The sequence below is a fragment of the Aspergillus caelatus genome (assembly GCF_009193585.1).
Source record: "Aspergillus caelatus strain CBS 763.97 unplaced genomic scaffold BDV27scaffold_201, whole genome shotgun sequence".
Taxonomy (NCBI): domain Eukaryota; kingdom Fungi; phylum Ascomycota; class Eurotiomycetes; order Eurotiales; family Aspergillaceae; genus Aspergillus; species Aspergillus caelatus.
In genome coordinates, this window is record NW_022475464.1 from 17044 (window position 1) to 41443 (window position 24400).

General features: G+C 47.1%; 8 protein-coding genes across 8 annotated transcripts; 6 read left to right on the forward strand and 2 right to left on the reverse strand.

Annotated features, from left to right (window-relative positions):
* Nucleotides 1-540: 540 nt before the first annotated feature.
* BDV27DRAFT_167673 (cytochrome P450) lies at nt 541-2144 on the forward strand (the record flags this gene model as incomplete). The annotated part of the gene is made up of 2 exons (XM_032074561.1): nt 541-944; nt 1004-2144. 2 exons carry the CDS (start codon nt 541-543, stop codon nt 2142-2144), a joined length of 1545 nt encoding a protein of 514 aa, XP_031923772.1.
* A 2209-nt stretch (nt 2145-4353) lies between these two features.
* BDV27DRAFT_134071 (ribokinase) lies at nt 4354-5550 on the forward strand. Its single transcript, XM_032068224.1, has one exon. The coding sequence runs from the start codon at nt 4377-4379 to the stop codon at nt 5418-5420; it is 1044 nt and encodes a 347-aa protein (XP_031923773.1). The 5' UTR covers nt 4354-4376; the 3' UTR covers nt 5421-5550.
* Nucleotides 5551-6257: 707 nt separating this feature from the next.
* On the reverse strand, nt 6258-7423 carry BDV27DRAFT_148467 (uncharacterized protein; the record flags this gene model as incomplete). The annotated part of the gene is made up of 3 exons (XM_032070925.1): nt 6258-7082; nt 7135-7286; nt 7399-7423. 3 exons carry the CDS (start codon nt 7421-7423, stop codon nt 6258-6260), a joined length of 1002 nt encoding a protein of 333 aa, XP_031923774.1.
* A 271-nt stretch (nt 7424-7694) lies between these two features.
* On the forward strand, nt 7695-10878 carry BDV27DRAFT_134075 (sugar porter family MFS transporter). Its single transcript, XM_032068225.1, has 5 exons — nt 7695-8394; nt 8453-9318; nt 9373-9488; nt 9547-9691; nt 9763-10878. Exons 1-5 carry the CDS (start codon nt 8270-8272, stop codon nt 10197-10199), a joined length of 1689 nt encoding a protein of 562 aa, XP_031923775.1. The 5' UTR covers nt 7695-8269; the 3' UTR covers nt 10200-10878.
* BDV27DRAFT_167678 (putative C6 transcription factor) lies at nt 10442-12504 on the reverse strand. Its single transcript, XM_032074562.1, has one exon. It carries the CDS (start codon nt 12044-12046, stop codon nt 10613-10615), a length of 1434 nt encoding a protein of 477 aa, XP_031923776.1. The 5' UTR covers nt 12047-12504; the 3' UTR covers nt 10442-10612.
* A 2000-nt stretch (nt 12505-14504) lies between these two features.
* Nucleotides 14505-15704, forward strand: BDV27DRAFT_134078 (amidohydrolase family protein). The gene is made up of 2 exons (XM_032068226.1): nt 14505-14620; nt 14677-15704. Exons 1-2 carry the CDS (start codon nt 14566-14568, stop codon nt 15573-15575), a joined length of 954 nt encoding a protein of 317 aa, XP_031923777.1. The 5' UTR covers nt 14505-14565; the 3' UTR covers nt 15576-15704.
* Nucleotides 15705-16134: 430 nt separating this feature from the next.
* BDV27DRAFT_167680 (cytochrome P450) lies at nt 16135-18019 on the forward strand (the record flags this gene model as incomplete). The annotated part of the gene is made up of 6 exons (XM_032074563.1): nt 16135-16225; nt 16286-16349; nt 16406-16785; nt 16853-16914; nt 16979-17489; nt 17544-18019. The coding sequence occupies 6 exons, from the start codon at nt 16135-16137 to the stop codon at nt 18017-18019; spliced, it is 1584 nt and encodes a 527-aa protein (XP_031923778.1).
* Nucleotides 18020-22482: 4463 nt separating this feature from the next.
* Nucleotides 22483-22935, forward strand: BDV27DRAFT_161425 (uncharacterized protein; the record flags this gene model as incomplete). The annotated part of the gene is made up of 3 exons (XM_032073223.1): nt 22483-22624; nt 22692-22770; nt 22833-22935. The coding sequence occupies 3 exons, from the start codon at nt 22483-22485 to the stop codon at nt 22933-22935; spliced, it is 324 nt and encodes a 107-aa protein (XP_031923779.1).
* Nucleotides 22936-24400: the final 1465 nt, after the last annotated feature.

A 24400-nucleotide genomic window follows, 5' to 3' on the forward strand; every position in this document is an offset into this window, starting at 1 on the left:
AGAATGCGATTTTATGCGCAGCAAATGAGAAGATCGTCAAGATGCGCATTCGGTCAACTGGGCACATACCCTGCGAAGATGGTTTGGTCCTCGAAGAGGGCCTACCAGCTAATTGCGCAGCTAAAAGTCGCCAGTTGAGTCAGCCGTAGTAGAATCGCATGCGCAGGGCGATATATGCCCATTCAGGCAAATCAGCCGGCCGCTAGGATTTCGCCTAGTTAACGTGGGTGTAGGGCGATTGGCTACCGGGATCAATATAGTAAAACCCGCTAGATTTCGTTGACTTGATTGGTGTTGGTTGAGATAATCGATCTTGAAATTATTCTAAAGGGGTGGGTGGCCATGACTTGATGTGGCCAATCGAGCCGGGAATGTGAGTTTGTGGGCGTTTGCAAGGGCCAAAGGGCCAAAGGGCCCCGCGGATTCTGCTACGGTGGAATGGATTCTAGCATATTTGAAGAGAATTGATCTGCCGTTTTCAATGAGTTCACCTGCATTTCACTTTGGCAACCCGTGGAATGTTGCCTAGTATATTGCACGATGTTTAGCTTCGTTATCATTCTTACCGGATTCTTCACCAGTTATGTCCTTTATTACGGGATTGCGGTGCTAGTCGACCGACGCAAAGCCAAGGTGCTTGGCTGTCAACCAGCTCCTTGGCAGAAAAACCAACTTCCTCTGGGATGGGATCAGCTACAGAGGATAAGAGCGGCGAATGATGCTGGGAATTTTCCTGAGGAGATGGGTAAGATGTTTCAAGAAGAAAGATGTCGAACATTCAAGGGCAGCATGCTGGGGTCGACCTTCGTCCAGACCATTGAGCCGAGAAACATCCAGGCTCTACTTGCTACGCAGTTTAGAGATTTCGAACTTGGGGATTTACGCCGCCGTACATTCTTTCCCATGTTGGGCAATGGAATATTTACTGCTGATGGGCAATATTGGTGTGTGTCATTAGGCCCTAAACAGTTTCGAGAAACACATTTTAAAGGGACCAAAACAGGGAAACGTCGAGGGCCATGATCCGACCCCAGTTCGCACGAGACCAAGTTGCAGACCTACAACTTGAAGAAACCCATGTTCAGGATCTTTTACAGCAACTCAGAACGGATCCTCACGGCTGGACAGGACAGATAAACCTCAGCGCCTTGTTTTTCCGGCTTACTCTGGATTCAGCCACCGAGTTTCTCTTTGGCACGAGCGTGCATTCACAACGTCAACAGATGGCAAATAGCAAATACGAGTGGAAGGATCTCGCTAGGAGCTTCGACACTGGCACAAAGGTTCTGGGTGAGCGCATTCAGCTCCTTGAGTTTTACTGGCTACATAACCCACGAAAGTTCCGTGACAGTATCAAAGAGGTACATCGCTTTGCCGACTTTTGTGTCCAAGAAGCACTAGAACGATCACAAAATTCGAAGCCAGGAGACGCCTCCACATCTGCCCTCAAGCCAAAATATACATTTCTCGACGAACTAGTCAAAGTCACCAAGGACCCTATCGAGCTGAGAAGCCAACTCATGAATGTGCTTCTCGCTGGTCGTGACACAACGGCAAGTCTTTTGAGTTGGACGTTTTGGCTGTTCGCTCGTCACCCGCGTGTGTTTAACAAGTTGCGGACAAGAATCCTCGACGACTTTGGGCCCTACGAGCACACAGACAAAATATCATTTGCGTCTCTGAAGTCATGCACCTATCTTCAACATGTACTGAATGAGGTCTTGCGTCTTTACCCCCCAGTTCCTATGAATGGCAGAAGAGCGACCAAGGATACAACTCTGCCGATTGGCGGCGGAGCTGATGGAAAGTCACCCATCTTTGTCAAAAAAGGTGAAGAGGTCTGGTACTATGTCTGTGTTATGCATCGACTGGAAGAGTTCTGGGGACCGGATGCAGATGAATTCAATCCAGACCGCTGGGCAAGTCGCAAGCATAGCTGGGAGTATTTGCCTTTTAATGGCGGCCCACGCATTTGTCTAGGGCAGCAATTCGCTCTGACCGAGGCAGGATATGTGATAACAAGACTGTTACAGAGGTTTGACCAGCTGCAACTTGATAAAGAGTCCGATACACCGCCGGCTCACCGCTTGGGCGTGACAGATGCACCTGAGGAGTATGTGATCTCTCTTCACGAAGCAAAATAGATCCGTTCTTCTGGGATGTGGTCACCTATTTCTTTAACCGTGGTTGCCTCGCCAGTACGAACCCTCATGAGCTGCAATTGTCGAAGCTATAGCAATTGAATAGCTTGCCGACTGGTTAAGTATGTGCTCGGCCTACCTAGTCTTAGAACCCCGTTGGGGTATCTGGACGCAATCAACAGAAGCTAGCTGTCCAGCAGAGTATGATCCCGACAAATAACCAGTAATGTTCAGATAACGGCCACCAAGGATGTCGTCTTCTAGACTTCAGCACAGGATTAATCGGCGAAGCCAAAGCAACGACAGTGGAGGTTAATAAGGTGGCCAAAAGAAGACAGTAAACGAGATCCAAAATACTAGATCATATAAGATGCTCTGCTCAGAAAACAGAAGAAATCTTCTCCAGGAAATGGCTTCTTATAGCTTCAGGGGCTAGTCAAGCAGCATGCAAAAGGATCAAAGCAGTGTGGAGACCACATCTTGTAGGGAGAGTGGCCCTGAGGGCTAGTAAGAGTTAAAAGGCAACTAACGGCATGGTGCGATCGGACGAATGTATCTAGAAGAAGGAATGTTACAAATCCTGTTCCTTGGTATTACGGCCATCGTACTACCGTGTACATTAGCTACAAAAGTGCGGAAACTCAAGCCAGCATGGCCGGTAGGTTAAGGCACGAAAGAGAGCAAGAGACAGAAACGTCACACAGAAACAGTAAGAAAACACCCAACGGCGAAGCGGCAGGAAATAAGATAACTCGACGAGGCACCAAGAATTACCCGGTCAGCAACCACCCTGCTGACTCTATATGTTTCTTCCGCCTTATATGAAGGCTAAATCTAGTCACGGGGGATTTCTATGGATGGTAGAAGGGAGGCCTCTTCATATTCATGCTTGTCATCCTTGGCTACCTATCTAAGGCCCGCCATTTCCTATTCTTAGGTTGTGGGCCTGCTTATACATCGCAATGAGTGCCACTTCGGTTGTTAGCCAATAGTTTTACCTGTGTGTTTCTCAAAAAACATGGTTCCTGACAGGAATCACAGACTTCAATTCATTGCCTACCGTGAGCCTGAACTTGTAAATGACAACATATACCCAGTCTCGCTCCATACTTACATGGAACAAATCATGCTAAACAACACGATGATTGTCACCAGTGCTTAGAAAGTCACTCAGTACCTTGAATCAATCTCAGGCCTACCCCGGTCATGACCATGGAAAATATCTATACTCACACAATCACATCCTTATGGAAGACAGACATCATCCTGCTTCGCCCATGGATTATCTCTTGGCTTGTCTTCTGTGATAGCCCTATTAGAAGCACAGTGCAATCTACCCAGCTGTATTTTCAACAGCATAGTAATTGCAGGTACCTAAAGACCTTCTCTAGGCAACCACTGTGATCTAAATCCCTGTATGTAAAATAACGATAGTTTACTAAGAATCCAACCTCGTTAAGAGAAACTACGGTCTTCGCCATTCCACAATAATGATCAGGTCTAATTCTCTCTTTCACCGGTGCATATAGTAAAACCACAATTATTCTATCCAGGAACATGTGGAACAATCCCACTTACGACCAAAGTATATATATCCAACCTAAAAGTTACGTCAACCTCACCAAAGCACAAGAAAAATTTACCCAAAAGCACAAAAATATGACGTAACTCCCCACCAACAGCCCATCAAGCAAAACCCCTCGAAAAAAACTCTACCTTCCACGAGATCATCATCTGCCCCTTGGCCCCTACCCCACACATGAGTAAAAATGGCAGAAAAACCAACCCGAAAAGCGGTACCCCGCCGCCGAAAAAAAATCACTCTCGGTACCCGTGCGCTAGTCCTATTCGGGACGTCATAGCCTACGCTCGGTCGGGCCGGCGGGCCATAATATGGGAGGCCGCGGGCCGTGTTACGACTGTGTAGGCTACGTTGACTTGATTGGGTATAGCGTGACTGGGGTCTGGGTTACATTCGTAGAGGGAATTCCATGACATATTAAATTTTGGGTGGGTTTTGACGGTGGATTTTTTTAGTCACAGGGGATTAGCGATGTTTAAATTCTTGGGCGTTTGGGAGGGGGGGTTTTTGGATTGAATGTTTGATTTTTTTGTGTCTTTTCTAAGTTGGTGCTGAGAATTACGAATCTCAATCGGGATCTATACTATAATTATATCTTGAAATTCGGTTGAAAAAGAATACACAAAGAAAGGGAAGGTCTATTATATTCAAAAATGGCCTCAAAACCACACATCTGCGTTATCGGATCCCTCAACGTCGACTTCGTCACATATGCCCGGCGCTGTCCCGGGCCTGGCGAAACGCTGACGGGATCCTCCCTGTCTATCGACGCCGGTGGTAAAGGCGCCAACCAAGCGGTTGCATGCGGACGAGCAGCTTTCACCTCTAAGACACAGCAAGATGTGGCTGTGAGCATGATCGGTGCAGTGGGTGCAGGCGATCCATATTACCCAACGCTGCTACAACCAGCATTAGAAAGGTCCGGGGTGGACACGACGGGAATCGAGCAGAGAACAGACTGCCAAACGGGCTCGGCGACTATTATCGTGGAAGAAGGCGAGCAAGGGGAGAACCGCATCGTCGTGGTACCGGGAGCAAATCATGATGGAATGAATGATGTTGATAAGATCCTTGCCGTCGTTCAGACACAGTGTCCTGCATCGCCACAGGTCGTGGTTTTACAGGGAGAGATCCCCAGGTCGACTGTGATTGGTCTGATGCAGCATTATAATAGGACCGAAAATCCGACGAATATCGTTTTGAATATTGCGCCCGTGTACCCGGATGGTATTCCACTGGCTGCACTGTCCGGTACAGCTGTCTTGATCATGAATGAAACGGAGACTATCCAGATGGCGGAATCAATTCCTGATTTCTCAGTGGGATCTCTAAGCGAAGCCGATTTGCAGCCGGAGTTGTTGGCTCCACTTTTCCACCAGGTGGCTAAGATTCCCATTGTTTTGATCACGCTCGGTGCGAAGGGGGTATTCTTCTCGACGGCCACTGGCCGGAACGGTTCTGTTCGCGGCGTGCATGTTAAGAATGTAGTGGACACCACTGCCGCTGGAGATACCTTTGTGGGCTACTTCTCGGCCGCATTTGCGAACTACGCTGCGATGGGACAGCCTCTCGAGGGCTTTGATGCTTTCATCGAGTCTGCCGTACAGCAGGCGAACCAGGCGGCTGCCATGTGTGTGCAGAGAAAGGGCGCAATTGAAAGTATTCCATTTGCATATGAGATCGCAGATCACCAATGAGGCGAAGCAATATCCGCAGAATACCACCAAGAATCATGATAATGAATACATTACCCATCAGTTTACCGTGTCTTCATCGAAGTGTGAGATGTCCCAGCTAGATCTCAGGCTACCTATCTCAGAATCTAACTTGATTCCAGTGGCCGTAGTAATACTACCCAGTAGGTTGAGCAGAGTTGATTGCTGCGATGTGTGGGTCATCTCTGGTGCTACGGTGAGAAGGCTAGCAATCAGGATCGGGTCCCACTGCTCCTTGAACTCATTGCTTGTAGCAATTCCTGCAATGGCCTGAGCGTGCCAGATGCGTGAGGTGAAACGTCTCGGACCTGCTATGGTCTTCAGTAGCCTTGGTTTATGAATGAGGAGAAGGAATGAGGATATATGGTAGATAGTGTTGGCCAAAAGGGCAAGAGGAGACGTGTAGATAAGGATAGGAAAAGAGGAGCAGGTTCCAGAATTAATCTCATCCGCCTCCACACCGCGAATGTCTAAAATCGGCCGCATCTCCACGTGGCGATTGTGGTACCATTCTTGACAATTGGACCATAGAGACACCCACCGTGACGTAAAGTCCGTTTGAAGTAAGGCGTGTACAGCTAGCTGCCCGCCACGTTCAGAACTTGGGGATAACCTATCAGCTGGGTTGAAAAGGATTGACAAAGTATCCGCTAGAAGAAGCAGAACACGTAGGAAGACCCATTTGGCCGGTCGTTGCTGTGGCACTAGTGGGAATGGGCCATCAGATAATAATTGGGAGCGGTATGACATCAATGGCGCTTTTGCACTAATGATACCCGCAGCAAGATCTTCGGTACAGATGTCAGCCTTGTCACTCTTCTAAGCGGGTGGATGAAACTGGGATAGCGTACCAATCCGAGAGTGGAGCAGCCACCATGGCTGGTTTAGCAAACCCTGTGGGGTATCCGCAAAATCAAGGCCACTCAATCCACGTGTGTGAGCTCGTAGAAACTCTCGCCATTGTCGCGGACGAGAGAAGAAGAAGTCGTGCAACATCAAGAGGGCTTGTCCCATTGACTTGACAGGATCATCCGCGTGGGCGAGACCACGTTCAGCCTCTTCCTGAAACGTAGCATTCACCTCGATAGCATCGCTGTTTCGCTGTAGTGAAGAATGAATCTGGGCAAGCGCCATGATGGCAGCCAACAGTGGCCGCTCGGTCTTTGCTAGGAGAAATGCCTGAATCTCGAATCCGCATTCAGGGTCCCCAATATCGATCCACGGGGCCAGATGGTAGCGGAAGTAACGCAGCAGAGCAATCTCATCAGGTTCACTGGTCGAGATGGGATGAGCCGGGTTGCTGGTGATGGGGACACAGGAGCTAGAGCTGCAATTTCCCGAAACATAAGCCAAACTCCGACCCTTGGCAACGGTCCCAGGGTTATTTCGGAGCTGGGAGGCAGTACTAGAATCCGAGAACGTGGATTCCCGGGAGATATCGGCATCAAGACCTGAAAGATATGCGGACCGGTTGAATTCATCAGTTTCGGCACGATCAGCAGTGGCCTGTTCGACCGGTTGGTCGATGATAGAGCTTTGGGTAGCACTCGCAGCCGGAACTGCGCCGGTGCTAGTACCCTGACCATTTGCAAGAGGTCCACAGTTAGATGTTATACTTGACGTCGCCGGGCGGTCATCAATAAACTACTCGTTAGTTAGCAAATTCAATGCTACTACACGTATGAAATCATCTTACTTGGATCGTATTATAATTCAAAGCCCTCGTAGCCGGGCCCTTTGGTGACTGTGTCCTTGGGTTCGGTACTGACACAAAGGTAAGATCGGCGCCATACCGACACGAAAATCCCTTCGCCTCGCAATTTTCACAGCGAGGTTTTCGTTCATCGCCTGAAAAATCCTGGGGTCAGCCACCGGATCATGAAACATGTGGGGAAAGCCATACACTTCCTTCTCCGCCGACGACACGTCCAACATCCCGTGCGCACACGTTTTTGCTTACCCGGGGTTGGTTTGCTAGGCGGCATAGCGTGTTGACGGTGTTGTTGTTGTCTGCAAAATTATGGAGAAGGACCGCCGAAAAGAGGACGTCGAGCCTCCGCACCCCAAAAATGAATAATTGTCCGGAGTGGGTCCGGACGGCGCCGACAGGAAAAACTGGAGAAGCATCCAGACGGACACTCACCTTTCTTGGCACGGCCTTTTGAGTGGATTTTAGATACCCCTCGGTATTCAACAATTTGCAGAAGATCTGCAGAAGAAGTGCTTAACATCATATTCCTGATATATAGCCTTCCTGTAACCCAAGAGGGCTATATATGACCGGAATAGAGCTTAATACCCTTAAAGTTGAGTACTGTGAGGACAACAAACGTTTTACCAAATACTCAAGGCCGTGCCAAGCATGAATCTCTCACACTAAAATGCTAGCAGCCCTGAGCTTGTCCCTCATCCCGACTCTGGGGGGCTTGACTCACGAGGGGGGAAATTATTACCTAACTTTAGCCCTAATGCACCACGTGAACCCAGAAAATAATTGTTTGATCGTCCCAATCCGGTAAACAGAGGCTCCAGACCCCTCGTTCCAGGTAACGACGTGCATTCGGCAACATGCCATTGCCAAGGTGGCGGCAAAAAATAAGCCCCAAACTCTGCAGTCTCCATAGAAAGTTAAATTAAAAATCGAAAATAAAAAATCATTAAAACATGTCACCTGGAGAAGAAGGGTTTTCGGCCATTATGGGCCAATCCGAGAGTGAATGGAAAATCAAGGGGAAAACTGGGACATATATATTTCCCCAGATCCCACATGGCCCTTCCCCGGAATGTCCCCGGACTCATCTTTCTTCGCTACGTGAAATCCCTTTGTCACAATGGCCGTCGACATGTCCTCCGACCGGGAAGCCAATGACTTCCAGCATGTCCAGGTTGCCAAAACATCGATGTGGCGGTCCCTCGCGAATAACCCTAAAGTGCTTTTCATTGCATTTTTCGCCTCGTATGTTGTTGCCTTTGACATATAGAGTGTTTTGTCCACATAACTGACACCCATATAGCTTTGGTGGTTTTGAGTATGGCTACCAGCAAGGTGTCCTGGGACAGTCGTTGGTTATGACCCGCTTCATGGAGAACTTCCCCTCAGTGGTGGATTCCTCCACAGCCACGGGATGGTTGACTTCGATTCTGCAGTTGGGCGGAGTTGTGGGGTCCTTGTCTGCAGGTGTTTTGGGTGAAATCTACTCACGAAAGTACACCATGTTCGTCGCATGCTGCTGGGTTATCCTAGGGAGTTATCTTTACGTTGGTGCCACGGATGGCAACCCGTCACTCTTGTACGCCGGACGATTCTTCACGGGTATAGGAGTGGGTCTGTTTAGCGGTGTCGGGCCCTTGTACAATGCCGAATTGGCAGCGCCCGAGATGCGTGGTCTTTTGGTATCTTTCTATCAATTCGCCACAATTCTTGGAATCATGATCTCCTTCTGGGTGGGTTACGGAAGTAACTACATTGGGGGCACGGGCGAGACGCAGTCGGACATGGCATGGCGCCTGCCCTCCATCGTCCAAGGTATCCCTGCCGTTTGTCTAGCCTGCGGCATTTGGTTCATGCCTTTCTCTCCCAGATGGCTGGTCAAACAGGACCGGGATGAAGAGGCCCTCGCCACGCTTGCCTGGATACGGAAGCTGCCACAGGACAGTGAGCTAGTTCAGATGGAATTTCTGGAGATGAAGGCAGAAGCCCTTTTTGAAAAGAGGGCGTTCGCCAAAGCGACACCCTGGCTAGCCGAAAGAGAAAACAAGAGTGTTTTCATGAGCCAAATCGCACAATATGCGAACTGTTTCCGGACCATGGGCAACTTCAAACGGGTCTGCACTGCATGGCTGGTTATGTTTTTTCAGCAATGGAGTGGTGTCGATGCCAGTAGGTCATTTTTCTCTCCAAGTCCGTTTGGAAAGCTGCTAACGAGACGTACAGTTATTTACTACGCGTCTAATGTATTCACCAGTCTTGGACTTACGAGTGGTACTGTTGCTCTCTTGGCGACTGGAGTGACTGGCGTGGTCTTCCTTATCAGCACGATGCCAGGCATGGTATGTAAATGAAACCCCAAATCCGTCCACAATCGCACATCCCACTAATTGCCAATAGTTGATCATTGACAAAGTCGGTCGAAAGCCGATGCTCTTAGTCGGCTCGCTGGTCATGCTGCTCAGCATGGTAATTGTTGGAGTGATCGTGGCTAAATTCCGGCACGATTGGCCTTCTCACGAGGCCGCAGGCTGGAGTGCTGTCGGTAAGCATCTTCATCTTGCCCCATTGCTACTAGCTTTACATGGATCCAGATTGGGCTAACTAAGGCGACAGCACTTATCTGGCTCTATATCGCCGGTTTTGGTGCCACCTGGGGTCCTTGTTCATGGACATTGGTATCGGAAATTTTCCCTCTCTCTATTCGTGCTAAGGGTGCATCGATTGGAGCGTTTAGCAATTGGATCAACAATTTTGCCATCGCCTTCTTTGTACCACCAATGCTGGAAGCATGGGCATGGGGTACATATATCTTTTTCGCCGTATTCCTGGGTGTCGGTATTGTCTGGGTGTGGTTCTTCCTCCCAGAGACCAAGAATGCGTCGCTCGAGGAGATGGACCGTGTCTTCAAGAGCAATACCGGGGAGCAGGACGCCGAGATGCTGCGTGAGGCGCAAAGAGAGGTTGGCCTGACCGCATGCATCGAACGATTGTCGAAGGGTCCAGTACACATCGAGAAAGATGGCTATGGGTCACATCTCGAGCAGGTATAAAGCGGGTTAATATGTGACGACCTTGCCGTGTGCTCACGATATTTGAAATATATGTATAATGCTGTAGTAGACGTTGAATGATGACGAACTTGACCTTTATGAATATTGAATCGCTAGCATCGCTCAATTATGACCGAGGGTAATTTAATACATTGCATGCGATAGTGTCGTTTTGGCGTACTCCAGATCACGAAGCACAGCTGTTTGGAGCGATATCCATGCACTATATGCTGGGTGTGCGTAAATCGCCTGCTTAAAGGCTATAGCCTTTCAATTGTTGCTGACGCAAAGCCTTGCGCGTCCAGATGCGTTTTTGGGGCCAAATTAGTCTTGGCTATTTGAAAAACAGCAACCCCTGTTGCACTTGGAAACGGTCAAGCCTTTTATTGGTGGCGAAGGCAACACCTTCGTAATCATATAGCTGATAGAATCTCGTTCGTCTCATAGCCCCAGACTGCTTCAAGGTCCCTAAGTCGCCATAGCGCCCCCCATCCTGTTGTTTGCTCAATGGTTTTGAAGAGCTTAGCCACAGCTATATGTTCGCGCCGATGAGTCAAAAGCTTTCCGGCGATATATAACGGCTGAATAGCATTGATGAGGTTACCCGGATGTGGGTTGGTCAGTGAAATGCCGCACACCCGCCTTGCGTGCCAAACTGAGGAGGCTAAGTGACTTGACGGGGGGAGCAATGTGACAGGGGGCTTGATCTCCAGCAACAGGATGCAGGCTGTATGATACAATTGATTACTGGATATAGCTGCCTGGTGAGCATAGAAAATCTCCGGGAACATGCGATCCCCCTGCATACTGGTAGATTTAGCGGGGAGAATCGCTATCGGGCGTTGTTCCAGCCAATATTGCAGCTCATCCCATAGTCGGTTCCATTGCTCAGGAAACGGTCGCGGGTCGGTAGTGTCGTATTCTCCTAGCTCCACATGCCTTGTGCGCCTGCACACTAAATCGCATGCTTTGGCGCACAGATATACGGCCCAGTTTGCGTGCATATCTGGAGTCAGGCGACTCTGTTCCAAAAATAGCTCCCGAACTCGTTTTTCGTTGTCCTCAATACTTTCCGAAGCTTGGCCCATAGATCCAGCAGGAACCCACTTCTCAAGAGGAAGAACCGTCCTCTCTGCACCGTTGGAAACGATTACTCCACACAGCTCCATCCGGACATAGCACCAGAAGACAGCCTGTAAATGACCTCCAGAAAAACCATTTACACTGAAGCAGTCAAATAAAGCCGCACAGCCATCGACATGACGTCTCCAGTCCTGCGGACTGACGGACATTAACTCCATGACTGCTAAAATACAGGCGGTCACCAGCACATTTGGATCCTTTGCTTGCAGGCCGGGAGATACCCAACGGATTGACTCTTGATAGAGCTCGAGGCTATCATGGCAGTTGCGGAGACCCGCTTTCCTTTCCGTCTGCCGGGCAGAAAAGGCAAGGATGGCGTAGAATAATCCGGGGGATTCTCGCGCTAAAATCGGAATGTGGACCCCAAAGTGGCGGGCTTCGTCGAATTTGTCGAGATAGGGCGCGCATTCTGTGATCCAATTCTTCAGATAGTTGATCGATCGCGCCTTGGGTACGGGAGACCTCGCAAAGAGATCTACGTCACGCCGGAGCTCAGAGAGCCCCGGCTCGGTTGGCGCTTCGACGAGGTATGATTGTTTTGGGGTTGAATCAGCAACAGCTGTGAAAAGGGCACTTCGGAGCTCCTCTTGTAATTCGAGAAAACGTGGATGAGCTGTATAAGAGCTCTCCGACAGTGAATGTGTCCCTGGTGATAGGACCATCCCCTCACCTGTTGCTTGATGAGACGAAGCGAGAGGATCCATTCCCTATGGCCATCAATGGAATAAAACCAGTCGGACTTTGATTGCTGCGAATCACCGGAGGAAACAAGACGCGCCCCAGGTGTGGAGGCGGTCAGGCAGGACGAACACTTGAATTACGGTTTATCCTCGTCGGCCTCTGATTGTTCAAAAGGCTCACCGCCTTGACTTTCGTCGATAGGAATTACTGCCTTGGGAAAAGGGTTCCCCAAGGACCTACTCTGTTGGGATATCTTACATACTGACTAGCATCAATAATAGGGATACGTGAATTAGCTACCCATCTGGCCACAAACTGAAAGGGGGGAGATAATGTGTTCTTTCAATTTATACCAAGGTGAAGAAAGTCAGGTGTATAAGCTCTGACGAAATCATAGCCCGGAAGATATATATTTCAACAGCAGTCGGACTTGATACCAGGCTACTACTACGGGCCACACTTCAAGTCCAACTAGTCTGGCAAGAGGCGCTAATAGGGCAGACGATATTAAAAGTTTAACGTAAACAAGCACTTAGCTTAACCTTCTGCTACGTATGTGCTTGTGCCAGTGTACAGAGGAGGGCTGATATGCAGAGGACGTCCACTTTCCCACCCATTAATCCTATTCAATTATCTAACATAATATGTTTAACCAGTTATATCATTAGTTTAGAAAATTTTAGTACATACGACCACAGGGTATGGAGAACAGGGCTTCCTGTCCGCTCAGCCGTACTTAGGCCACATAATACGCGCGGTTGATAGTTAAAGAGCCCTTTGGTTAACTAAAAATCTGAAACGTGGATGGCAAAGCCTTTAGTATGAGTGCTGGTGATGGGAGTTTCTCAGCGCTGACACAAGATCAACAGCTATATTTTGCAGATATACAGAATTAGAAGAACTTCCTTGAATTTATTATCAAGCACCCACCTTCGCTGTCCAACTGATGCAAAGAATCTTACGAGTAAGGTAGACTTAAATGGTCGCAAACAGATTTGTAACCGTCACAGAATCTATCTAACCAATCTTCAAGTGGGGTAACCAAGGATTCTTTCGTCACGATTAGACAGCCCGACAATACAATATGGCAACTAAATACAACCTAAAGGAGGTTCTATAGGGTCCAGGTTGAATACCCTGTGGGTGTAGAAATATATTCCTTGAGCCCGTTGAGCTGATCAGTCAGCTGACATACAGCTGCGCCACTCCTTGTGGCTTAGTTTTCCGACGCGTTACCTGGTATTGGCGCAGATATAGGGAGGTAAATAGAAATGGCCCTGTACCCGGATTTCTCTGCCCGCTTATTGAATCCTATCTAGGCCCTACGTGGCGTAAATATTCTGTATGGACTAACCATAATCCGCACTTCACATGACCACGGATATGCGAAAATAGGGCATTAGAGGGCCTACTGTAGGGGTTGCGCTTGTGCCCATCTGTCGGGTGGGTGGGCTGCTGTCGGGGGATCCGTTGCCGTCGAAGATTACGGAGTAACTCCGCCTCCCGCGAGCGCTGATCAACAACCTAATGCCGGTTAGCCGTGGGTTGCGAATGGCAAAATCACCCCGAAGACAGTCCGACTTGCCCGTGTGACGTCATTCATTCGAGAACTTTTACTAGTGAAGTATATGATTCATGACTGATGAATATACCAACCTCAACGGCAGTGACTTTCAATCTAGGACAAGATCGCTAGCTACCTTCGAAGTAGAGTATATCGAGACTTTCAAAGAGGGATCGAAGAGCTGGTCAATATACGCTACCCCCTACCAACAAAACAGAACGATGCGAGTACGGACCGATATCCTAAAATAGCCTGAAGAACAGTAAACGTTCTAATTCATATATTACATTATTTTCTACGTTAACAATGAATTAATAGGCGATACTAACAGCGGGTTATAACTTATACCCAGGACTCTGCAACGAGTTCCGAATAGCGACTCTAGTCCTTATTGGTAGATTGTATAGAATATGTAGTCCTATTTATAGAATATAGCCAAAATTCTTAATTTAAATACAGGAAATCTAGGTACCTAGTAGAGATACTATAGTCTAATAAAAAGATCTTTACTCGGGAATGTCTTACTTGAGTCCTTTGTAAATACAGTTAGGGCTCTAGGTATAAGCATGTTTTCGCATACGTCCAGATGCTTGCATCCAATCCCGATAGCTAACTAGCTATACGGTTATATAAACCATGAATCCCCAAGCGTCGCAGAGGCCATCATAGCGAATCCCTACTGTATTGGTTTAGGATCTCTGATTGGGGAATGACAGTCGAAGTGCTGAACGCCTCGGACGGACGATCTTCGGTGCCATTGAGCTCCACAAAATAAACTTACAACGTAACAAGATACAGAATTGCAGGCCGCCCCTTCCGGGTTATCCGCAAGGCGAAAAGGCTTGGCCAATGTATTTATTCTATGAAACAGAAAGGCTATATAAGTCCGCTTCGCAGACACTGTTTAATCGCGGCAAGTAAGCGCAAAGAACACCCACGTGAGTCTGTGTCGCAAAACTATTACGAAACCCCATCAAAATGGCACGGCGTATCGATGTGCATCACCACTACATCCCCCCTGTCTATTTGCAAGGTACGTGGACCTTGCATGCAGCGGAAAATGCCCATGACGTTAACCTATTCAAAAAGCCCTTGACAAAACGGGGGGAGATCCTTCCGGATGGCCCACACCCGCTTGGTCCCTTGACGCCGACCAAAAGATTTGCCACGATTGTGGTATTGAAACGGCGATTCTATCAGTGACTGCCCCCGGCGCGGGAATCCTTAAGGGAGCTGAGTCAGCTCGTCTCGCGAGAGGATGCAATGAGTTTGGTAGAGATCTGAGGGAAAAGTATCCCAAGAATTACGGGTTCTTTGCTGCGCTACCGGATATTCTGGATACCGAGGCGGCGTTGGAGGAAATCCGATATGCTTTTGATGAGCTTCAAGCAGATGGCGTAACTCTTTTTACCCGCTATGGCAATGGGAACTATTATCTAGGACACCCCGCTATCCAGCCGATTTGGGAAGAGCTGGATCGACGTGCAGCGGTGGTGTTTGTTCATCCAACGCATCCGATAGATACCAACCTCGTCAACAAGATGCTCCCTCAGCCTATGATTGACTATCCGCATGAGACCACTCGCACAGCGGTGGACCTCATCACTACGGATACCGTGCGTAAGTACAGTCATTGCAAGATCATCTTGTCTCACGGGGGTGGCAACCTGCCCTACCTGGCCAGGCGCCCAGCCATCATGTTAAAAGATCTCGGTCTCTCCGACATGACACCCGAACATTTTATCGAGAATGCGCGCATGTTCTACTTTGACTTAGCGCTGACAGATTCCTCATTCGCCTTGCCTCTCCTAGAGAAGTTTGCTCTTCCTGATCATATTCTTTTTGGAAGCGATTTCCCGTATGCCCCGGAGGCTACAGTCAGGCGTTTTAGCAAGGAGCTGGATGAGGCTAAGCTCTCAAAGCAGGATGCGGAAAATATCGACCGTGGCAATGCCTTGAAATTGTTCCCTCGTCTTTCTTGCTTGTGAAGGACCTCTGGAAATTTGTTTTGCGATCTCTGTGTCGTTCTCTGAATTAGAAAGAAAGAAAAAAACAAACTAGGCATAATCCTATTTTGAATTAGGATAGGTCAATATTTCAGTGAATCCGTGACTTTCTTCCGGTCGATATTTGTAAGTTCAAAATACACTATTATGACAAATACCTGTGCGGAATAAATGCAGACATAAATAAGCAAAAATCAATCGCTGTTGAAGAATCTGTGTTGATATACTGCTGCCGACTCCTGCCATAACACTCCCATGACAGGCTACATTCCAATAATATGACACAGGAAATGACTTCCCTCCTGCTTGGGTACTAGAGAAAATCGAAGTTACCGCGAAGTTTGCGCGAAGTTGGTCCGGTAGCAATTACACCCTTGTCTTGACCTACGAGACCCCGCATCTCCACACCCCCTTGATTTAACCTCTTCCTGGCGTGGGGAACCTGGGGTCGAACTACTCAGGTATAAATAAGAGACATTGGCGGGTGTGAATCGTGGAAGCTGAGGTGTCGACTTCACGAGTCTTCTACATACTCACAACAATGCTTAGTGTTATTCTCATCCCTTGTGCCCTGTTGGGCTTGGTATACCTAGCCCTGAAGACAGGGAGACGGGCCAAGGATCTTCCTCCAGGTAGGAACCAGATGGAGAGTATTTTACATTGAGACACAGCTGAGCTTTTCTTTACCTTAGGGCCTCCAACATTGCCTATTCTTGGGAACCTTCACCAAATTCCAAAGAAGGGATCCTACTTGAAGTGATTGAACACGACCCATCCTACTCGATACTAGCACTGATATTTGTTGGAGCTAGGTTCACCGAATGGGCCAAGCAATACGGCGGTATTTATTCTTTGAAATTGGGCCACGGAACGGCAGTCGTCATCACCGATCGCCGCATCATCAAAGAGCTTGTAGACAAGAGAAGCGCGAAATATAGCAATCGACCAGCCTCATATGTCTCGCACGATCTCATGACATCCGGCGATCATCTCCTGGTCATGCAGTACGGACAACAGTGGCGAGCCGCTCGGAAACTAGTTCACCAATATTTCATGGAGTCCATGGTGGAGAAGCATCACATTGAGGTTCAGAATGCCGAAGCAGTGCAGATGCTCCGTGATATGTGTGTGCGTCCCGACCAACACATGCGCCACCCGAAACGCTTCAGTAACAGCATCATTATGAGCTTAGGTAGGTTCAATTCACAAAAGAGCATACCAACGATTGAAACCTTTTGGACTGTGACTGACCCTTCCAGTGTTCGGTTTGCGGACGCCCTCAGTGGATACTCCACATATGACTCGTCTATATGATATGATGGTGAGGGATGATTGGATTGACATGACTGGGTTACAAGCTGATTGATTTCTTTCTTGTGCTAAAGGAGAACTGGTCTCAGCTAATGGAGCCTGGCGCGACCCCCCCAGTTGATATTTATCCCCTGCTCCACTACATCCCACAGAAGTTCTTTGACAATTGGCTCTCGAGGTCGCGAAATGTTGGGGACGAGATGAATGGGCTATATGAGAGTGTGCTGAACCGTCTCCATGAGCGTCGCAAACTGAAAGGAAGCAAAGGATCTCTCATGGATACCCTACTAGATCAAGGAGAACAACTACACCTCAGCCACCATCAACTCTACTTCCTCGGTGGTGTATTGATGGAAGGGGGTTCAGATACCACAAGCTCCCTTGTCCTTGCGTTTATCCATGCTATGACGAAATGGGGTCAGGTCCTTGAGAAGGCGCAGAAGGAGATTGACAGTGTTGTCGGTGAAGACCGAACTCCGGTTTGGTCGGATTATGCACAACTGCCGTACGTGGCGACGATCGTGAAAGAAGTCCAACGGTGGCGGCCTGTTGTACCTCTCGCATTCCCACATGCTGCTGCTGAAGGTAAGTAACCTTGGTACCATTGCATCAAGTTTTCCAGTTCACAAATGACTATAGATGATTGGATCGACGGTTACTTCATCCCCAAAGATACTACAGTCATCATCAACTCGTGGGGCATGCACCACGACGAAAAGCGCTTCCCGAGCCCCGACACGTTTGATCCTGACCACTACAAGGGCCAGACAGCGCTTGCTCCCGAGCTCGCAGCAGCGGCTGACTATGAAAACCGTGATCACTACGGCTATGGCTCTGGGCGGCGTATCTGTCCCGGTATCCACCTCGCCGAACGGAATCTTTTCCTGGCGATTGCCAAGCTGATCTGGGCATTTTCCATTGAGGCCAGCTTGAATGAAGAAGGCCAACCAATTGAGTACGACTTCCGCCCGGAGACTGGCTACAGCGAGGGGTTTTTGGTTTGTGTGAAGGACTTCCCTTGCGTGATCAAGCCGAGGTCGGAAGCGCGACGGGCAACTATCATGAAGGAGCTGGAGGTGGCCCAGCGAGATGTTTTCTCGCGGTTTGATATTTAAGATACTTTACCCATCATAGCTTGAGGCGGTCCCTTGTGTTCGTGGTCCATGTTATGGTTTAATACAGCAGAGCTCTCTCAGTACGAAGCAAAGGGTGTTGTATTGATGTAATTCCCAGTATTGACCCACCTAACCACTCGGGCAGCAATGATTGGGAAGCTTCTAAATGGAGTCACTTACGCGGGGATTGGATACAGACCCATGTTGGATCGATTTCGCTTCCTAGAAAATCATCAATTACAGCCAACCGTTGCCTTAGATCATATTATCTTATGCAGCATACCTCCCTTTAAACTTGGATACGATAAAACCAATTCAAGTTGTAAACAGATGCCATAGTGACTAGTAATAACTATTCCAGTGGCATTCCTGGTTGATCGCATTGTCTCCAGAGAGTTTGTTCAGCTCTCAGCTCAACATCGTACTTCGCCATAGCCAATTTCAATCCTTCGTAAAATTCCGGCATTTCAATCTGACCGAAGTGTGCTTTAGTATATTCCCAATATTCTGGATACCAGCCACCAAATTCCCAATCAATGATTGCAGCAACTTTCCCATTATCCACAATAATATTTCGAGGACAGAGGTCGACGTGAGTAAAGCAACTTCGATAACAACGGGGAGTGACAATCAGTGACTTCTTTGCTTGATACTTGCGTGTAGCCCTCAATACGAATATGCCTCCGAAGTAAAGCGTGGAACTCTACATGTTCATTAAATGGACCAAAAGTAGCCTATATACATCGAGTGGGTGTATCGAGTAGCTATATATATACAGTGACTTCTCGTTAGCTACGGCGCAGGCAATTGGAGGCGGCTTTATTACTGATCTCTATCGAGTTTTGTTTCTCCTTGTTTCTTATAGTATTATTTGCCTTTCGCTCAAGCAAGAGGGCAACTAACTGTATAATCCTGTAGATTGAACAGTAAGTATGAACAAAGCCTAATATGAGTAGACTTACTTATCTTTCCACTCTAAATAGCTATAGAGAGATATAATAGGTAATATAACTAGGTAAAGAGTAGCCTGACTACCCGAGCTACAAGAGATTGTTATATTCTTTATATATAAGGTGGTGTTAACTAAGATCTTAACTCAGCATCGCTATGGATCTTCCTGAGATCGCTGCCAGTAGCCGAAGTTTAGTAGTGTGTGTAGATATAGGGTGCTTTAGTATAGCTGTAATTATCAATAGACAGTCCCACTTTCAGATCTAGAAATAAGCCCGAAAGACTATTCTAACTGGCCAAATAATCACGGAACAAATATTTATCTGAATTTATAACTTAGAATCTATATAATGTACTTCCCAATATCTTAGAAGTGTAGATAATATTGTATATAGTCATAGCCTTCTACCGACAGCTATAGGTGCCTGATAATTCTAGAATTTAGATAACCTGTCTTAAGATATCTACTGGATGGTTCCCGATAGTCTTGCAGACTTTATTATAAATATTCCTCTTGATTCAAATAATACCACCACCGGACAATTTTAGTATCTATTTGCGAACTATATAGAGTCAATGGCCGTGTTTACTAAACCCTATATTCTTTTTTTCTTTTGTCCTTCTTTTCTTTCGTATTCTTACAATACTTACAAGATTACTATATATAATCCTAGGCAAATGAACCAAAGAAGCTATGGAGTACTCAGTCACTAATTCTACTTACTAGATTCGAACTATATAGATATTCATGATACAGAATATTTATTCTGATAGTTCTCACGGCCTAATAATACCTGTTGATTACTCGGTATACTAGCCGGTAATTGGTTTGTATCTTTCTCAGTGCCACCTTGGGCATACAGAGCAGCCGCCCCTAACCAGAGCTTCGGTAATATAGCCAGTTTATTCTATACTCTTTATCAGCCTCGGCCGATAGTAAATATTCTATGAGTCTTTCTACTCGACTAAAAATACCAATTAGTTATAGGAATATGCCATTAGGATCAATATTCTATGGTCTCTTTTAATCGGAGCCATAGATTGTCGGGCCGGGCTAACCTCTGTTGGTCGTCTCTAGTTTGATAGATATTGTACTGTTTACATAGGTATGCCTTTGGCCACTTGGTTATCCGGACAGGTTTGTTCTACTCTTGGGGAACGTAGGTTCCGGTATAGTCTTCTGTCTCTTGTCCTGATAAACCGGCGGCTACTGAAACAAATCGTGTTTCTACCATCTTTTAGAACAGAAAGATACTGTGACAATATCAACACAGTGGGTAACGACCCGAATACCATAAACAACTCTCTTTTTGATAAAATAATAATCATGTATACAACAAATAGACAAACCACTCAGCTTGTTTCCTGACAAAAGGTAGCGAAGGCCAATCGTCCAGATACTCAGGTGTCTCAACGGGCGGGGCTTTGTGCCAATGACACTGTTAAGATGGCAGGCGGATTCGGCAGACGGCTTGTGACTGGGTGTGATCCCGGCCGGTCAGCGGTAGGGCAGTACAGATCAGCACCAGGATAGTGCAAGGTGTGCCAGTAAGCAACCCTGTCTAAACGGTACCCACACCAAGGACGCTGGAGGGCGTGACATTGACTCCCAGCGACCTATTGACCGCGCATAAGCCACACGCCGGGAGGTTAGTAGTTGGGTGGGTGACCACCAGCGAATCCCTCCTGTTGTATGTTTTTCTTTAATATTATTATTATTATTATTATTATTATTTTCTTTTTTTGCTCGGAAAGCTATTCTAGATGACTCCGAAACGCCTTGATTCTATGATGCCAGGTCTTAATATCGCTAACATACCTACGAAGTAGCATGTTGGAGTGTAATTTAGATTTTCGCAGGAGATGGAGTACCCAAGATAGACAGAGAGAATATGTCCAAGGAAAGCGATCAGACCATTAGTAAATTCGTAATGTCAAGGTTAGCCATGAATCAACGTGTTGAACAGAATTGCTGTCTTACTGTACATTCTGGGACACTTAACGGAGTAACTGTGAATTCAACACCTCGGCAACTGATGGCTGCATGCTCGAACTCTAAATTCGCGCTGAAGAATTCGGGTCCTTACGCGAGCTGGCCCGGCTCCAATAGGGATTCTGTTGGTGGGTCTACGAGCCGATCCTTGCATTTACGCAGTACCGAATCTGCACCGGAAACCTTCAAGTCGCCAAATCGCGCTAAGTGCGTACCATCTACGTAGGTCGACGAAGCATTCCACGCAACCGCGCGTCCTATATATATATGATTAGGACCTTGAGGAATTTTATGGCCTAGAATGCCACAGCGTAGGTAGAGTACTTTGGTTGAGCGCGGAAGTACGCGCTGGACCAATTGATGAATTTCTTTTCAAGTCGCTTGAGGGGCTAGGATGGAATTAAATCCGACCAACCAAATGAAGCGCAAGCAGTCTAGGATCTTAGTGCACACTCGAAGTTGCTGGTTACCGGTTTTAGATCGAGTTATTATTACTCACGCCAAACTTAATGTGGTAATTGAGATGTTCGATGAAAGCCGGTCTCCACAACTATAGGCAGTCTAATATTACTAGTGTACAGTACCAGATTGAATTAAGCCAATAGGCCGAACATCTTAGTAGGCATAATTAGTTTAGCATAAGTAATGACTCGAATAAAATCGGCAGCCAGCAAGTCTACGGAGTAAGATCTTAGGCTAAGTCTTGTATAAAATCTGGCCCCCACGGTTAAGACCCAACAAGGTAGAGCATAACACTTCACCGAAAGGAAATAGAGAAGTCGGATCCATTATACTTTGTATTTACGATACTCCTCTAAAAAAAAAAAAAAAAAAAAAAAAATACTCTATAGACGTTCCTAGGAATAGAATACTATTATTGGTACAAAGAGGTTGCAGCCGTCTTCCAGTGAAGCTCGGGAAGAAGTGTGGATCGGACATTGGCATAAAGTTAAGCATTGAAATGGCAATGCTAAATAACACACGGTTCATTTGATCTTAACCTTCTACGGCAAGCCAAGACCGCCTGTATAAGCACTCCGCAGTATTCGCCAAAATCTGACCCCCTGAAGATGTTTCTCGCTTAATCTCCTCTGGATGTGGCACCTCGGCCCGTCATCATGGAACCTCCTGTGCCGGAAGGCCCGGAAGAGCTGGAGCCTGTGGGGATGGTACCCCAAAGTGAGGCTAACTCTCAACTCCTGCTGTACCTCTTTTGGATTGGCCAGGTTCGAAACTAATGTGTATAGTATCTTTCCCTACTAGACGACTTATCCTGTCGCATCTCTTGTTGTATCTCCACTTGAATCTATGGCTTTGGGGGCCATTTCTCAGCAAAGGTTACGTTGTACATTGCAAGCCAAATCCAGCATGATGTTGAATCCCAGAATTGGCGCATATGGATCAGGTCGGCAGCCAGAAAAGGGGGCCAACAAAGGGTATAAAGGGTAGCGTTCTGCCCCGAGAATGAGAGGTATTCAGTTTCTTGAAGACCACTTTTCCTCTATCCCAACTGTTCATCATGCGTTTCACTGCTGCCTTCGTCATGCTTGCGGCCGCCATTGGCGCCACCGCAGAAGATGCCATTAACATCAAGATTTGCGATGGCATCAACCAGGCTGGTGACTGTATCAACATTGACGTCTATATTCAGCACCAATGCTGTTCGTGAACCCCCCCAAAAATATAGTCAACCACTATCATTATAGCTAACTCATTGATCGCGTATAGACAACTTGAACGGTACTCCCGTCTCGAACAACGTCCGGTCTTTTGTGATCCCTGACGGTTACCGCTGCCGCTTCTGGTCGTATGTACTTCCCGCTTGTGCTTTTGGTAGGGAGCTCCTGGCTGACTTGTGCTTTTTTGTAGGTCAACCGCATGCAATGGCGGCGGTACTGGCGATGTCCAGCACCCGGGCACTGACGAAAACACTCACCCCCAGGTGAACTCTGTCAAGTGTTACGCCGACTAGGGTTGAGCTAAATTTGGGCTTTATGAATATCACTTGTCATACCCTTTTTGTTGAGATGGCTGGCTGGGGTGTCAGACCAGTAGCTACAGGATGTTTAGTAGATACTTCTGAGAGCTTGTTTCTCCCCAATCCATAACTCTTTTGATCTCGGATGGCCTACAATCCAACCATGTTTTAAAGATCTTCCTTCTGATGTAGTTCTGGGAGCCCCTGAGCTCAGTCTTGGAACAGCTATTTTCTGTTTTCTTTTCTTTTCTTTTGGTATCTTGTAGTTATCAACATTGCCAGTGATATCTCGTTCCAAACACCTCTTCTAAGTGGCCTCAGAGAAGAGAAACGGGGAAGTGACGGTATTGATGCAGTTCGTGATTAATCTTTTAACGTAATCTGACAGTTCCACTATTAGAAACTTCTACTACTGCCTTTGACTTGGACGAAATCTGCTTTCTCAATTTGTAGAAAGATTTCGGAAAGGAAAATCGAGTAGTGTCCGCTAGCAAATGATCACAAAGCAAGGATATAGGCAAGGGAGAGAAGCAGATTTCGGAACATCTAGCCAGCACGTGTCGGGATTGATCTTCCAGGAAATCAGAGTTCTAAACACAGCATATGTCATCAGGGACATCGATTTGATTAGTTACTTAGTTATTGGTAACTAACTAATACTGCAATTCTTACCAAGACTTATGTTAGCGAGGCACTAGAATGCTGAAAATGGATAATGAATGACCCTGTGAGGAAAAGCTGAATGTGGATCTACACAGATGCATAAGCATTTTTATGAGAGCTTATGTGACCGAGTGCCTGCGGGTAAGTTTAAGGTTGATTCTGGCACGTGCCTCTTTCGAAGGTGCTCAGGAGTTAGGTCGATTGCCCCAAAGTCCTGAACCAGTCAGAACTTCTACATGTGATTCTTAACCTAAGTTGAAACTCAGTATAAACCTAGACAATCTTGATATAGGCATTATAAAATTAAAGCGTTGAAAATTCCAAAAATTTGTTTTATCAATGTAGGAATTGCTACGAGTAAAAGAAATGCAAGAGGAAAAAGGTCAGAAATTGTTGCATTCTTCTAAAACTATGGGTCTCTGGGCTCAATAAAAGATGTGGCAGGAGGACCCCGATAGGGAAGGAGCGTGTGGTCTGCTACAGGAATACTCGTGGTGGTGGTAGTGGTAGTAGTAGTAGTAGTAGTAGTAGTAGTGCAGAGACCGGGCCTGAAGTTTAGGGGCTGCGGAGGCTAAAGTTAGTAGGGGTAGAGCCTAAGTTTAGGGGCGATGTGGCCGAGAGATAGAGAACAAGTTCTATAATTTTTAGAAGCGGTAAGATACTGCTGGGGTTAAGTATCTAAAGCGGTAAATATCTTCGGAGGCGGACTAGTCATTAATCCTGTTACTTCAACAGTTATAATTGGTAGATAGTATAGTGGGACCTAATAAATAGATCTAATTGGCTATATAATAGT

Coding starts and splice junctions, on each gene's coding strand:
- BDV27DRAFT_134071 (XM_032068224.1), top strand. CDS start 4,377: ATGGCCTCAAAACCACACATCTGCGTTATCGGATCCCTCAACGTCGAC.
- BDV27DRAFT_167678 (XM_032074562.1), bottom strand. CDS start 12,046: ATGGATCCTCTCGCTTCGTCTCATCAAGCAACAGGTGAGGGGATGGTC.
- BDV27DRAFT_134075 (XM_032068225.1), top strand. CDS start 8,270: ATGGCCGTCGACATGTCCTCCGACCGGGAAGCCAATGACTTCCAGCAT. Junction 8,395..8,452: donor TTCATTGCATTTTTCGCCTC/GTATGTTGTTGC, acceptor ACACCCATATAG/CTTTGGTGGTTTTGAGTATG. Junction 9,489..9,546: donor TCAGCACGATGCCAGGCATG/GTATGTAAATGA, acceptor AATTGCCAATAG/TTGATCATTGACAAAGTCGG.
- BDV27DRAFT_134078 (XM_032068226.1), top strand. CDS start 14,566: ATGGCACGGCGTATCGATGTGCATCACCACTACATCCCCCCTGTCTAT. Junction 14,621..14,676: donor CCCCCCTGTCTATTTGCAAG/GTACGTGGACCT, acceptor CTATTCAAAAAG/CCCTTGACAAAACGGGGGGA.